General features: G+C 37.5%; 1 protein-coding gene across 1 annotated transcript in view; it reads right to left on the reverse strand.

Annotated features, from left to right (window-relative positions):
• The window catches only part of EFCAB5 (EF-hand calcium binding domain 5), a 72,704-nt gene extending 56,211 nt beyond the window's left edge, over window positions 1-16,493 (reverse strand). The window contains 3 exon segments of the mRNA XM_005876919.2: window positions 2,982-3,138; window positions 12,257-12,827; window positions 16,490-16,493. Coding sequence (XP_005876981.2) covers window positions 2,982-3,138; window positions 12,257-12,827; window positions 16,490-16,493 — 732 coding nt within the window.
• Between the last annotated feature and the right edge of the window lie 362 nt (window positions 16,494-16,855).

Consider the following 16,855-nt stretch of genomic DNA (forward strand, 5'->3'; position numbering starts at 1 on the left):
GAGCAAACAGCTATGGCTGATCCTCAGTCCTGCCCTAAGAGGCCCCGGGTCTCAGTGTCGCAGTAATCGCTACAAGCACCTGTGAGAGAAAGCCGCCCTCGAGTTCTGTCCGCTGCCAGGCAGTCCAGTTTCTCCCTGTATGAGTCTGGGTCCCCAGAGACTCGCCCGGAACTGGAGTCAGGGCCATCAGGAGCTTGTGTCTCCCCTCTACCCGCGTCCTCAGTTGCCAGCCCCTTCTGCGTGTGCCTCCATACCCTCTGCACTTTACTTCTGCACCTCCTCTGAGTCTCAGTGTGCTTTTCTCTTTCCTTCTAGTTGTAGAATTTCCACTCAGCCAGCCTTCCTGTGGTTCTGGATGATGTCCATTTTGTCTTTTAGTTGTATTTTTGAAGTGGTTGTGCGAGGCAGCAATTTCCGGTGTTTACCTATGCCGCCATCTTGGTTTCTCCTAAAAGTAGACTTTATTCTTTAGAGCATTTGTAGGTTCATAACAATTGAGCAAAAAGTATAGAGAAGTCCCATATACTCTCTGCCTACTACCACATAGTATACAGCTTCCCCCATTATCAACATCCCCTACCACAGTGGTCCATTTGTTACAATCAATAAACCTTCATTGAAAACATCATAACCCTAAGTTCTTCGTCTACATTTGGGATCATTCTTGGTGTTGTACATTCTATGGGTTTTGACAAATGTATAATGACATGTATCCATCATTATGGCATCATACAGAATTGTTTTACCACCCTATAAACCCTCTGTGCTCTGCCTATTTATCCCTCCCTCCCCCTCTCACTCCTGGAAACTGATCTTTTTACTACCCCCGCAGTTTTAACTTTTCCAGACTGTCATAGAGTTGGAATCATACAGTTTTGTAGCCTTTTCAGGTTGGCTTCTTTCAGCTAATAATATACATTTAAGGTTACTCCATGTCTTTTCATGGTGTAATAGCTAATTTCTTTCTAGTACTGAATAACATTCCATTTTGTGGATATACCACAGTTTATTTATCCACTCACCTACTAAAGGACATCTTGGTTGCTCCCAAATTTTGGCAATTATACATAAAGCTGCTGTAATCATCTATGTGCATATTTTTGCATGGACATAAGTTTTTAACTCCGTTGGGTATATACCAAGGAATATGATGGCTGGATCATATGGTAAGATTATGTTCAGTTTTCTAAGAAACTGCCAAACTGTCTTCCAAAGTGGCTGTAGCATTTTGCATTTCCACAACAATGAATGAAAGTTCCTATAGCTGCACATCTTTGTCAGCATTTATTGTTCTCAGTATTCTTGAATTTGGGCATTCTGATAGGTGAGTAGTGGTATCTCATTGGTTTTTTGTTTGTTTGTTTGTTTGTTTTAAATATATTTTTATTGATTTCAGAGAGGAAGTGAAAGGGAGAGATAGAAACATCAATGATGAGAAAGAATTATTGATTGGCTGTCTCCTGAATACATTCCACTGGGGATAGAGCCTGCAACCCGGGCATATGGCCTGACTGGGAATCACACCGTGACCTCCTGGTTCATAGGTCAACACTCAACCACTGAGCCATGCTGGCTGGGCCTTATTGTTGTTTTACTTTGCATTTCCCTGATAACATATATGGAGCATCTTTTTTGTTGTTGTTAATCCTCACCCGAGGATATTTTTCCATTGATTTTTAGCGAGAGTGGAAGGGAGGGTGGGAGACAGTGAAAAAGACACATCAATTGGTTGCCTCCCACACTAGCCCTGCCTAGCACCTGGGATTAGGCTGGATCCCCAGCGGTACGTGTCCTTGATCAGAATTGATCTTAGGACCTTTCAGTCCATGGGCCAGCGTTCTATTCACTGAGCCAAACTGGCTAGAGCTGTGGAGCATTTTTTAATATGCTTATCTGCCATCTGGATATCTCTGGGGAATTGTCAGTTTAGGTCTTCTACCCATTTTTAATAGATTGTTTGTTTTCTTATTGTTGAGTTTTAAGAGTTCTTTGTATATTTTAGATAATAGTCCTTTATCAGATATATCTTTTACAAATATTTTCTCCCAGTCTGGGGCTTATCTTCTTTGGTCTATTTTTAATAATTCACTGTGGGGGGTAGTGGTAGAGAGGCTGGATGAAAAAGGTGAGGGGATTAATAATAATTTTTTTAAAAACTTGTTCAGCCAGCCAAGCTGGTGTGGTTCAGTGATTGAGCATTGACCTATGAACCAGGAGGTCAAGATTCAATTCCAGGTTTCAGGCTCCACCCGCAGTGGGGCTGTGCAGGAGGCAGCGGATCAATGATTCTCTCTCATCCTTGATGTTTCTGTCTCTCTCCCTCTCCCTTCCTCTCTGAAATCAATAAATAAAATATAAAAAAACAAAACAAAACAACTCATAGACACAGACAACACTATGGTGATTACTAGAGGGAAAAGGGAGATAAATAAATGGTGATGGAAGGAGACTTGGGGTGGTGAACACACAATACAATATACATGTATTATAGAACTGTACACCTGAAATCTATATAAATTTATTAACCAATATCACCCCAAAAAATCCAATAAAAAATTCACTTTGAACCAAAAATATGCTTATCATTTTATCTAACCAGTAAGTATTCTCATATCTGTATATACATACCTAAAAGAAAATATTTAACTCTTAGAGTACAGATGTCATCTGGAGCTAAGATAGTCTCTTAGCCCACAGAAGTAATTAGTTACATATATACAAAAAAAACAAATGGAAGCTATGCCTCACTGTAATGAAGATTTTAGGAACCTCAGCCAGAGTCAATGTATTTTTAGAACTCTAGCTAAAATTTTTAAAAACACTCAAGAGAAAATTAAAGAAATGTACTCTCATGGACTAGTGTCAAGAATTGACTTACGTCAGCAGGACTGAAAATTTAGAGGGAGGATTTTAGTACTCCACTCAGTATCACCTTCTTATTTTCTAACCCATCTACCCTTCGCAGACACCCCCTTTCTTACCACTTTCATAGGAATCGTTCCCTTAGGGTCTAGAATCCATTCATTGAACTGCTCCTGCAGAGCCTGTTTCCGTAGGTTGGCCACCTGGACTTTGACTTGGCTTATGGTTTCTCTTTGTTCTTGTTTCTCTTTAATCTTCTCCTTCATCCTGGATACTCTGAGGGATGTAGAAATAGAAGACATGTTGAGTTAAGACCATTGGATTTGATTCAGATTGTTCAAATGGCAGAACACAAGAGTTCAGAGCCTCATAGAAACTTTTAACCTGTGTTTTCTTCATGAAATTATCCTTGATTCAAGCCTGCAGCACATTAATCATAGGCTGTCTTCTACTATTATTTGACTTTTTATGGAGATAGGCCTTATTTTACCCAACTAAATACTATACTTAAGAAGTACTAAGAATAGCCCTAGAAGCTGCCACATACAGTATACAGTAAAATCAAGGTTGAATGTACTAAGGCCTTAAGGTGGTGGGGTGTCTCTCTTCCCTGGATGCAGAAATCATGTGGAATGACTCTGATTCAAGGTCTAGGATGGGAGCCTGAAAGATGCATTTACAACAAGCATCTCAAGTAATTCTGATGCCTTGGACCAAACTTTTGATTTCTGTCTAGGAATGTATGTTGCCAGATTCCTTTATTTGGCCAGAGTTACTTTGACAGCCCCTGAGCACAATAGTTATCCTTGTATTCAGACAGAGCTGTATTACCCAGGTAGAAAATGGAGGAAGAATTGTGATTTTAATTGTTCCTATGTTCATCATCCTGACTAAGACTTCAAAACCCCCAAATTGGTTTTGATTGAAATACCAAAATAGTTCAAAATAATAAAAATAGGTGCTGATTTCAAGTACAGTTTTGCAATAATGTTTGAGGCAGGTCTTCATCTTTTAAAGAAGAAAGACTAAGGTAATCTGATATACTTTAAAAGACAAAAGACTTTTCAGAGAGAACTGGTCATTTGGATACCCCTAATACTAAAAAACAAGACAAAAACACACACACACACACACGCACACACACACACACACACACACACACACACACACAAAACAACCCCTAAAATCTAAGTAATTACTTTGTGCCCAGATAAGATCTTCAAAATTCTCTAGGAAAATAAGCCTTCAAAAATAAACTTTGAGGTTTGAAACCCAAAATTTCAATGTGGTTTAATAGTGTAGAAGATTCTGTAGTGATTTAAAAGTGCTGGAAGATTCATTAGTATTTTAAAGGAAGTGCTAAGTTCCTGTGATACAACTGCTAAGCAGCCAAACCTCTACCACTTATCTCAGAGCCCCCAGTCCTTTCCTCTGCTGGCTCTCCTGCTCTTCCAGTTCTCTTTCTCCCTCTGCTACTTTATCTATCCCTTTCTCTGCTTCCCTCTCTCCACTTCTCTCTCTTTCCCCTCTCTATAAAGCATTCTCCTAAATTTCTGTCTTCTTTTCTGCCTGGCTCTCTATTCTGTGTCTTTCTTCTAGCTTTTTCTCATTTACTCCCTAAGTCAGTCATTTATTCACTCAAAGACAAACATTTATTGAGCTCCTACTATGATTTTGCTATTATAAAGCTTAGGATACAATGCAGAACAGTTAAGTAAACAATATTGTGTAATAAGTACTGGGTGTCTCCAGATCCTTAGGTGTATTGATACTGCAACACAAAAAGGGATTAACAAAATTGGGTTTCTGTCAATTACCCAAAATTAATAATCTTATGTATGTAAAAAACAAAGCAAGCACAAGAAAAATAACACAAAAAACTTACAAACTTACATAATGAGAGCAAGATTAGAACAGGCAAATTAATTAAAAATGACATAGTATTTGAACTAAGCTGAACTCTAAAGGATTGGTAAGATAGCTAAAGAGGAAGAAGAATGATAACAGGCAGAGGAGATGACATATGTTAAGACCCTGAGGTGGAAAGAAGCATAGTATGCTGGATACCTCTGATCTAGTGCCTCCAAACTTTGAAACTAGCCTTGATGGTGATGATTTCCTATTTCCTAATGAGGTGGTTGAGTTTAAATTCAATATTGGAAGGAGTAAGAATATTCCCCCCTGGAGGACTAGGAAGCATCTGTTTTGCTGGTGTAGGACTGAGCAAGGCAGAGGATATATAACCCAAGGCAGTTGCACATAAGATCTTCAGCCATTAAAAACCAAGTCAGTTGCACATAAGGTTTTCAGTCTATTCTCTGAACAGAAAAAAATCCTATCTTCTTTTGAGGATATCAGTTACTGGATAGTTTAAAATGAATCAACAGAACAGTTGGCAAATACTAGGAATTTCTAAACATCCTAGGTAGTCTTAGGTGTCTCTACTGTAGTACTAACAAAGCTTGTCAGGCATTATCCCAGATATCCAGCCCTAGCTGGGGAGAACTTGATTCAGGAACTCTACCTTAGTCTTTTTAATGTTAATCATGTTTTATGCCACTGAAGAAGGACTATAGATTCATCCAACATCAAGTTGCAGGTGTGTGTGTGTGTGTGTGTGTGTGTGTGTGTGTGTGTGTGGTATTAGGATAACATCCAGGGAGACCAGGATTTCTTAGTCTATAAGTACTTGAATTTCTAAGTACTTAATATTGGGATATATACATATACAACAGAGTGTAGTTTCTAAATTAATATGAACTACTCAATCTAGATATATTATTATTATGCTTAAGGTTGAACAAAAGTAGAACCTGTTTGGAAAAAGTCCTATCATATACATTTGGATATAATAGTTCTTCAAATACTATATTTTAAAAAAGCATTTCCTTATCTATCCACTCACTTTTGGCATAATCTATTTTACTGGATTGATAAAATATGATATTCAATACAGATTGACAAGATGATTAATATTAATAATATTACTTCAGGAGAAGCATCTATGGGATTTCCTAGCATAATGTAAGCACAAGGGTTTGGCTCAGGAAAGAGGTGGCAGCTGGTGTGGAGTATGAGCAGACAGACATCTGCCTAGGAAGTCACTGTCTCCTGGCAACTAAGAAAGCCCTACATCAAGGATGAAACATTCCCTCAGTCTTGCCAAGTCCCTAGTGCTGGCATCTTGTAAGGATGAGTTAGACATTTTGGTGTCTGTATGTGTGTTTTTAAACACAAAAAGTACGTCCTTTGAAGTAAACCTTCAAACCCTTTGCAGATACCACATTCCAACAGAAACATACACAACATATTTGTCACATAATCTGCGTAAGCTCCTTGAACACTGCATATGAGTTAATTTGCAGGGAATTATTATAAGCAAAATAAAGGCATGTGTCTCTTTCCCTTTTAGTTTTCATTTGGTTTGTGTTTCCTTAATGCTTAATGCATTTTACTGGCTTATTTATCTCCTTTATGTAGCTGTGGTAGAGAAAGTAATTTCTATGGAATGTTTCTTAGTGATTCTTTCTCTTCCTGGATTAAGTGTTCCATTATTAGTTAAAAGGCTTATAAAGAAGACTCATAGGGAAAATGTCCTGAAGGTTTATCATAGATACATAGTGATTATGAAATAAGCAACGGATGTAGGGACCAGAGGTCATTACCAAGCCAGAACTGGATACACATCACTATTAACTACTACACAAGAAGATCCAAGTTTTTGCCCTGGATCCCTTAGATCTACTTCCTGGTTCATTTAAACTCTCATTCTAGGATCAGGACTGTGTATCATGATTTGGTGAAGAAGAGAGAGAACAATGATAGTATAATAGGTCCCACTTCTCTGGAGCAGTGTGACATTCTAACATTAATAATTGTCCTCTATAATCCTTATTTTTACTGTTTAAAATTTTTTGCTTTTGAATAATATATCATACAGTAAAATTGACTTTTTTGGTGCATAGTTGTACAAATTTCAACACATGTGTAAATATGTCTAACCGTCACCATAATCAGGCTATTGAAAGTTTGTAATCCTATTTTAAGAGCAAATTTTTTTTTCATTACCAATTCACAAGGCAGTAGTAACTTTCAGAATATGTATTCTCAAGCACTGGAGGAACCAACAATCAGAGGGGAAAGACGCTAAAAAAACATGAAGAAAAGCAAAATGAGACAAACCTAGCCTCCTTACTGGTTTTGCAAAATTCATGTAAGGACTAAAGTCCACTTTAATTCTATACCTCTCTTCCAGGAACCCTAATGAAAAGCAATAAAAAGATTGTATACGCAAAACTTACAAACAGCAATAATATTTTATTTCTCAGAAAGTGGCTGCCACTATAAAAATTGTTCCAAATCAGTGAAGAGTGTCTTTTCTATCTATTGTCCTTAGACACCAAACAGAGATGAATCCCTTTTTGTTCTGGGAAACAGGCAGATGAAAACTTTAGCTCGGGCTGAGGAAAATGAACATTTTAACATAATCACCAGAAGACAAAGTCTTGAAAAACCAAGTAAAATTTTTGTCTTTGTTCTTGAAAATAAATAAGGAAAGCTCTCATTTCCAAAATGGACTTCTCCAAAGCTCTCTAATGGGTTGAGAACAACATAAACAGTGATATGGTTCAGAGAAGTTAAAAGCAGGACTGTTTTTGCAAAGATGCTGGGTATCCAAGCTTCAAGTCAGTAGACATAGTGCTATAGTAAGGCATCCCTAGGATTTCTGAATAGTCTATAAATGCCTGACACTCATTTTGCTTTTGTCACATTTTGACCTATAGATCTTGGATTTTTACCAGAGAGAGATGAAGCCCTGATCCTGACAATCCAGGCAAAAAAAAAAGAGAGGATCTTTGATTATTTTAACTCTTTCATGAAATTCCTACAACATAGTGCTCCAATAGAAACTAGGGCTCTTATCAAACCTCAAATGACCCTAAATATCAAATTCCTCGTTCAAGAAACACCAATGAAATGAACTAATTTTCTTGTGTCATGCTATTGATTGGCAATCGAGTCTAGACCAAAGTCCTACTATGCCTATTACTACCCTTACTATAAATGTTGAAAAATGCCTAGTTTTATGTACTGACTGAGATTCACACAGCCCTAACAGGACAAAGGATTTGTTAATATATTGATTTACAGCCTTGACACCAATTCCCAAATTTAAAGTTTTTTTTAAATGGAAACAGAACTAAATACAAATCTAATCTATTGTTCTGCAAGAACAGATTGTGAACACAAGTGTTCTTTAAGCTGTTTATTAAATTTGATGATACTGCTTCCTGCTGTTGTTGGAACTTTTCACTAGTACCAAAACTCCCTTAACTTGTTTCACTAAATGATTGATCTTGAAAATTTAGTGTTCATATAATCTCCAGTAGAACTTGTTTTAAATGCATTCCTAGGGTTTCTGATTCAGAAGATTTGAGGAAGACGATAGAAATCTTTACTTTTAACCAATCACCCAGATAAATTCTGATGTCTTTGGTAGGCAAACATTCTCTAAGAAAGACTGTTTCGACTGAAAACAAAAATTTCATGTCTATACATAAAGTAAAACAAGAGGTCCGTAAATATCTCTTACTTCATTCCAGAGGAACAGATGTACCTAATTCCAAAAAAATGATCATTTTAAAGTTTCTAATTTGTTGCTTACCACAGGAAGGACACAAAAACAAGTCACAAAGAATTTTAGGTTCCTTTATAAATTTAAGTATAAGTATCCATGCCAGAATACATTCAAAGGTAAATGTGGAGATTCAGGAAGAGATTACAAGTGTCTTAATAGGTTTTGGGTTTTTTTTTAGATTTGGAAGAAACTTAAAAGATATTAACTAGACCAAGGATCAGCAAACTACAACTTGGGGGCCAAATCTGGCCTGCTGTCTTGTTTTGCACAACTCAGAAGCCAAGATTATTATATTTTAAAGTATTTTTTAAAATAACAATAATAATAATATATTGTGGCATATAGAAATTCAAGACATTAACATTTTAGTATCCATAAATAGACTTTGGTTTTTTATGTTAACCCTCACCCAAGGATATTTTTTCCATTGATTTTTTGAGAGAGTAAAAGGGGGATAGAGAGAGAAAGAGTGAGAGAGACAGATAGAGAGAGAGGTGAGACCTGCACCTCAGGCACATGCCCTTGATCAGGAATCAAACACACGACCTGAACTGTGCAGCTGATGCTCTACCACTGAGCAACACCAGCCTGGTCCATAAATAAAGCTTTATTAGAACACAGCCATGCTTATTCATTTAAATATTGTATGGCTATTTTTGTAGAATAAAAGCAGAATTGAGTAGTCGACTCAATTTTCCAGCAAAAAGCTTTTAATTTTTATGTAATCAAATTTATCAATATTTTCATGATTCAAAAGGCTTTTCTCTGGTTATAAAGGAATTTAATCCCTGGTTTCTTCTAGTTTTTTAATGGTTTTGTTTTTTACGTACACATACTTACTAGGATATATTCTCTGGCCCACAAGGCTGAAAATAAATATAAAATCTAATTCTATTATTAGTAGGCTTGTTGGTATTATTATTTTGAAGCTATTTTATATAAATTATAAGATAAAGCAAACAAGTAGTTCTGTCAATCTTGTTAGGAACCAAGATTTTCAGTGTGAGGGGAAAAAAAAGATACACAAATATAAAATCAAGGAATTAGGTAAAAACCCTGAAACATATTTGACATGAAATTATTAATATTTTAAAATTATATTTTAGTCATGAAAGAGCCTAGAAACAATGACAATACAATACTTATGAGTATTTCTAGCTCTTCAATGAATGATCTTCACCCAAACGAACTAAGAATCCTTAAAAAATGCATGAAGCTTTCAAAGACAATGTTGGAAAAACACAAAATTGGGTCAAGTTGAGCATCAAAAAGAAAAAATGAGTATAATATGTTAAAATACCTGGGCTATATATTAAAATCCATGTGTTCATAATGATACTAAAAATAACCTTCCCCCACATAAGAAAAATATTTTATTTGTTGCCACTGGAGGTGACTATTGATGAGAGAGAGAGAGAGAGAGAGAGAGAGAGAGAGAGAGAGAGAGAGAGAGAGAGAGAGAGAGAGAGAGAGAGAGAGAGAGAGAGAGAGAGAGAGAGAGAGAGAGAGAGAGAGAGAGAGAGAGAGAGAGAAGGAAGGAAGGAAGAGAAAGGAAAGGGAAGGGAAGGGAAGGGAAGGAAGAAAGAATATTATGAAAATCTGTAATTATTTAAACATTTATTCTGTCTTAACAGTAGAAAGTATGTTTCAATGTAACCAAATATATAGCAACAAAGTAGGATTTGTTTTAGGAATTACAAGATAGTTCAAAATTAGTAAATCTCCTAATAAAGTTCATGATTAATGAATCCAGGCTGAAAATCAAATGATCATCTACATAGGTGTTGAAAAGGCATTTGACAAGATCAACAATCATTCTTGATTTTTAAAAATCACTTTATAAGATAGAAATTAGGTGAATTTTTCCTAATGTGATAAAATATACCTTTTTCAGATCAAATGGAGTCAAGTTATGGTAGTTATATATATATGTGTGTGTGTGTGTTTGGTGAAATAGTAATTAATACAAGAGTCATTTCTACTTAAAGTCATAAGCAAAACAAGTATTCCCATATCACCACTCTCATATTGGAGGTAATAGCCAATGCAATTAGGCAAGAGAAAGACGCTAGAAATACAAAAATTGAAAAGGAAGAAGAAAACTCTTATTGCTTGCAGACAGTATGGTTGCCTCCCTAGAAAATCCAAGGAATCAATTAAAAATTACTATAAACAATAAGAGAACTCAAAGAGGTAGTAAAGTACAAAAATATTCAGAAATTGATAGTTTTTGTGTATTCAAAGTATATCTAGATAGGAAGTGTAACAGAAAAAGTCTCATAATGGCAACAAAAAATTATAAAATAACTAGTATTAAAACTAATAAAAGATGCAAACCTTTATAAAAAATTTTAAGACAACACTGATGGATACAAAATATGATGAGCAAATGGAAAGATATGTTCTCAAATAGAAACACTTGTCATTATTAGAGGTGTCGATTTTTTCCAAGTTAATAAATAAATTTAATCAGATTTCAATAAAAATTCCTATAAAGTTTTTTTTGGTGTTCTCCCTCCCCCCCCCTTTTAAGTAGATGAATCAATTCTAAAGTTCATATTAAAAAGTAAACACACACAAGAACAGACAGGAGTGATCAGAAAAAAATAACAAATAATGGGGACCAGCAGTCAGACTCATTGAAATATACTCAAAAGTCTCAATAACTAAAGCAGAGTGCTGGTGCATAAAAAGGGAGATAGACCAATGGAATAGGACAGAAAAGTCCAAAAATACACTACAAAATAAATAGAAATTTAGTAATAAAGGTTCATTATAAACAGTGGGGCAAGGATAGACTATTCAACAATTATTATTGGGATCACTACATAGCCATTTGGAAAATGATAAAGTTGGATCCATATCTTACATATTACCTTAAGATAAGTTCCAAATGGGTCAATATTTAAAATTAAAATATAATTTCATAAGAAAAGATAGGATAATTATTTTAATATCTGAAGTACAACAATGACTCAAAAATGAAAGCCATAAAATAAAAGTAAGCAAACTCAACCATGTAGAAATAAAAAACTCATCTTCATGATGAAAGATAAATGGCAGGTGAAAAACAGAGGAAAATGTAACTTATTCACATATTTTCATATAAAAGAAAGAAAATCAAGTATCCACATTTGCATTTGCTTATGTATGTATAAAGGGACTTTGGAAGGATCCATTGAAAACTAAAAAAAGAAGTTATTTAAGGCAGAGGTAGAATAATGTGTACATGGAGGATAAGAATGGGAAACTTTTCATTGTATAGCTATATGTTTTGGCTATTGAACCAGGTGAATATTTTGCTTATCTGAAAAGTTAAAATTTGAAAAAGTCCCTACTCTCAACTCATGTGGTTTGCTTTCCACGGCAGAGAGAAGGACATTTGGGGTCCTAGTGAGATAAGTAAATCTGTGAATACAAGAAACTGATTAAATACACTTCATAAGTCTTCATTAGTGCCTCATAGTGAAGCACATAGTAGTAGCTCAATAAATACTTTTTAAAATAGAAGTGAGCTGTAGAAGAAATGGGCTCAAGAAACAAATTACAACAAAAGAAGGGCCTTTGGGATTTAGGAGAGAGAGAGAGAGAGAGAGAGAGAGAGAGAGAGAGAGAGAGAGAGAGGGGCTCAGGCATGCTCCATAGAGGGAACTGCCTTATTTGAAGTCCTTTTAAGTTTGTATGAGTATATTATTGTTCTATGTACTTTTCCGTGTAAGGAGCTATATCATTAACTGAAAATATAACAAATTGTACCTGTTGCAGATAGTGTTGGTAATATGTATCTTCAGATTTTCTGTGACATTTTTCATCTCCCTCTGATAACCAGACATCCCTGAGTCTTTGATATAAAGAGGATTATTTCTCATTAAATATTCCCCCAAATAAATAATTGGATCAAACTTAGTTGGAATATCAGTTTCTGACAAAAGCTTCTTTTTTTCCACTTGCATTAACATATGTTCCATTCCAGCCACTAAGGTGGGTAGAAGTTTGTCAAGCAAATATGCACGAGTATTCAGAGTCATGTTGTCAATATTAAACCACTCTTTGGCCAAAGTTTCCTTAGGGATTTTTTTCTCAGCTTGTTTTTCTAGTTCTTTTTTCAGTTTATCCTTATCTAATATTTTCTGCTGCATTGCTTGAGCTCTCGCCTCCACTCGTTCAAAAAGATTTTTCTTCCATGGTAGATCTAGCTTTGAATCCAGTACAGTTTGATCTAAATTGAAAACCACACTTGCAGGTTCTCTAATTACAACATTCTTTGAGATTTCAATTTTAGATTCCTTTACAGTTGAGATCCCTGGCTGCTCCTCCAGTTTTGATTCTGAGGGGGAAAAAGTGAAACATAAGAAATATTGGGGAAAAAAAAGAAATATTGGAAGTAGATTTTAATATATGCTAGTTTAGAATATTAATAGGAGAAAATGTCTCTTTAAATGGTGTATTCAAACACAGTTGAAAGTAACAGAAAGTCAGACAACAGTGACTATAACCATAAGGACATTTATTGTTGACTTAATCAGAAATCATTCAGCAGCTCAGTGTTTTTCATTAAGTACCTCGCCTGTTTCATTATTCTTTATTCATTTTTTTGTGCTTATACCTCAGGATCATAAAACAGCTATTGCAGCTCCAGACATCTCTTCTGTACAGGAGAAAAGGGTTGAGAACAAAGAGGATTTCTCCTCTTGAGATTCTGTTTTATTATCCTTGAAGAAAAGATCCCAGATCCTTGCTCCAACACTTTCCTTTACATTTCATTGACCCTAATCAGGTTACATGTCTGCCCGTAGACCAATGGTTGGCAAACTGCGGCTCCCGAGCCACATGCGGCTCTTTGGCCCCTTGAGTGTGGCTCTTCCACAAAATACCGCATGCGGGCGCGCAGGGACAGTGCGGTTGAAACTTCGTGGCCCATGCGCAGAAGTCGGTATTTTGTGGAAGAGCCACACTCAAGGGGCCAAAGAGCCGCATGTGCCTCGCGAGCCGCGGTTTTCCGAGCCACAGTTTGCCAACCACTGCCTAGACCAGGGGTCCTCAAACTTTTTAAACGGGGCCAGTTCACTGTCCCTCAGACCGTTGGAGGGCCGGACTATAGTTTAAAAAAAAACTAGTTGGCTGCTAAGCAACAGGCAGCAGCGGCAGCCAGATAAATGTTTTTGGCGGGCCACATGTGGCCCGTGGGCGGTAGTTTGAGGTCCCCTGGCCTAGACCAATAGCTGGTAAAGGGAAAAGGGACTACTATGACTAGTTTTGACTGATCATAATTTATTCCTTCATGTCAGGGTTTACATCAAGTTATCTGATATTAGATATTTCCATCTTCTGTAATATTGAGGTTTAGTTGGCAGGCAAAAAGGTAGGGAAATGTCTGCCGAGTGGACAGTGAAGAGAGTCTACCATACATGTATATTTAAATATATTTCTTCCCACTTTCATATTTCTAGCCTCTTTCATGTTTTCATTTTAAAAATGTATTATGGAGATATTAGACCAAGATAGTGAACTGAGAACAAGCACCTACTACTCCCTCCCTACTAAAATCTCTAGAAACGACAGAAAAGGTTTTGTGTGTGTATCCTATATAATATGCAAATTGACCAAACAGCGGAATGACCAGAATGCCTGCAGCCCCTCCCCCGCCCAGCCCCACCCTCAAGTGGCCCCCCCATTGGGGGCAGGCCAGCTGGCAAACCACCGTGACCCCTTGCCCTGGCTGGCCCCGCCCACAGCACATCACCCCAGCCAGTCCACCCTTAATGGTGGGGTGGGCTGGCTGGACCCCACCCGTGCATGAATTCATGCACCGGGCCTCTAGTTTTAATATAAACATAAGAATGCTGGCAATTGCCCTAACTCAGCGGTTGGCAAACTGCGGCTCACGAGCCACATGCGGCTCTCTGGTCCCTTGAGTGTGGCTCTTCCACAAAATACCGACTTCTGCGCATGGGCCATGAAGTTTCAATCGACCTGTACATGCACGCCCACACGTGGTATTTTGTGGAAGAGCCACACTCAAGGGGCCAAAGAGCCGCATGTGGCTCGTGAGCTACAGTTTGCCGACCACTGCCCTAACTGGTTTGGCATACACCATAAAGAATGTGGATTCAGTCCTAGCTGGTTTGGCCCAATGGATAGAGTGTCGGCCTGTGGACTGAGGGGTCCCGGGTTCAATTCCAGTTAAGGGCACATGCCTGGGTTGCAGGCTCGATCCCCAGTAGGGTCATGCAGGAGGCAGCTAATCAATGATTCTCTCTCATCATTGATGTTTCTATCTCTCTCTTTCTCCCTTCCTCTCTCTGAAATCAATAAAAAAAAATTTTTTTTTTAAAAAAGAATGTGGGTTCAATTCCTGATCAGAGCACATACCCAGGTTGTGGATTCGATTCCCAGTCATGGCACATACAGAGGGCAACGAATCGATGTTTCTCTCTTACGTTGATGTTTCTCTCTCTCTCTCTCTCTCTCTCTCTCTCTCTCTCTCTCTCTTTCCCTCTCTCTCTCTCTCCCTTCCTCTTTCTCTAAAATCAATAAAAACATATATCCTCAAGTGAGGATTTAAAAAATGTTATAAATGCTATCTATGGGGAAAAAAAAAGAACACTTGGGTACCTAGTGCTCAGATCTTGGTTGCTAATATCATTCTCAAATTTTTACAAATCAGGACTCATTGGAGAAATGACTAATTTAAGGACTGGGGCAGGAAATATATATATGTTGAGCCTGGAGCATCTTGTAGTGCCAGAAAATAAGGAAGGGTTCAAACAACTCTGCAAAGATTGTGGTATGTCAAAGGGACACAGCAGCCAACTGAAAGAGCTCCTAATGGCCAAAGATGAAACAATTTGAGCAAAGAAATGAAGTAGTATTGGATTATAACCAAGTATAAAAGAAATATTCATAAATCCATACTGATATAAACAAATACTTGAATAAATAAGTAAATGGGGGACATAGACAAATGTGCTTCCTGTGCAGAAGTATTCAAAAAAGTGTGCCCTCAAAAAGGTAGAGTATAATGCTCTTCTCTTTAAGAGCTGTGCAAAACTTCCTGAAAGTAAGGTACGGAAATGAGTAACTTTACAGTGGACAAACCTGACAAAGCTATCTCAGTCAGATGAGAAGAATTAACATCAACAGTACAAAGTCATGCTAATAGCATATATGATATACTTGATAGGATGTGATGAGAATAGCATTTTGCCTCTGTAGTCTTCCTCCCCCAAACCCATAATCCCAACCTTATCATGATTTTTAAAGAAACCTTCAGACCAATCACAATTAGGGACATTCTATAAAAATACTTGATAGTACTCCTTAACACATGTTCTATTTCTCTGCAGCATGTGGCATGGTTGATCACTTCTTCTCCACCGAAATATATATATATTAATCCTCACCCCAGGATATGTTTATTGATTTTAGGGAGAGAGGAAGGGAGAAGGAGAGAGAGAAACATGGATATGTGAGAGAGAAACATCAATCGCTGCCTCCTGCATGACCCCTACTGGGGATCAAGCTAGCAATTGAGGTGAGAGAGAAATATTGATCGGCTGCCTCCCACACCCACCCCAACTGGGGATTGAACCTGCAACCCAGGTATGACCTGACTAGAATTGAACCCACAACCCTTTCAATGTACCAGATGATGCTCCAACCAACTGAGCCACCCAGCTGACCTCTAATGATAGATATTTTTGTCTGCCCAAATTTCTTTCTTAATCTATTTGGTTTAGATAATACTGACCTCACCCATTTATTTTTTATTTTATTTTATTTATTTAAATATATTTTTATTGATTTCAGAGAGGAAGGGAGAGGGAGAGAGAGATAGAAACATCAATGATGAGAGAGAATCATCAATCGGCTGCCTCCTTCTTACCTCCTCCTGGGAGGTAATGTGCCCTGACCAGAATTGAACCTGGGACCCTTCAGTCCGCAGGCTGATGCTCCATCCACTGAGCCAAACCAGCTAGGGCACCTCACCCATTTAGATCCAGGGATGGATGGTGATCCAAACCTGACCACTGTCAAGATCACTAAAAATAAGGAAATCTGGGAGACTGTCAGAAAAGTCTAATTAAGTAGTCTCTAAAGAAACCCTTGAGCCGAAACCGGTTTGGCTCAGTGGATAGAGCGTCGGCCTTCGGACTGGGGGGTCCGGGGTTCGATTCCGGTCAAGGGCATGTACCTGGGTTGCGGGCACATCCCCAGTGGGAGATGTGCAGGAGGCAGCTGATCGATGTCTCTCTCCCATCGATGTTTCTAACTATCTATCTCTCTCCCTTCCTCTCTGTAAAAAATCAATAAAATATATTTTTTAAAAAAAGAAACCCTTGAAAAGCCAATATT

Source organism: Myotis brandtii, unplaced genomic scaffold (assembly GCF_000412655.1).
Source record: "Myotis brandtii unplaced genomic scaffold, ASM41265v1 scaffold50, whole genome shotgun sequence".
NCBI lineage: Eukaryota > Metazoa > Chordata > Mammalia > Chiroptera > Vespertilionidae > Myotis > Myotis brandtii.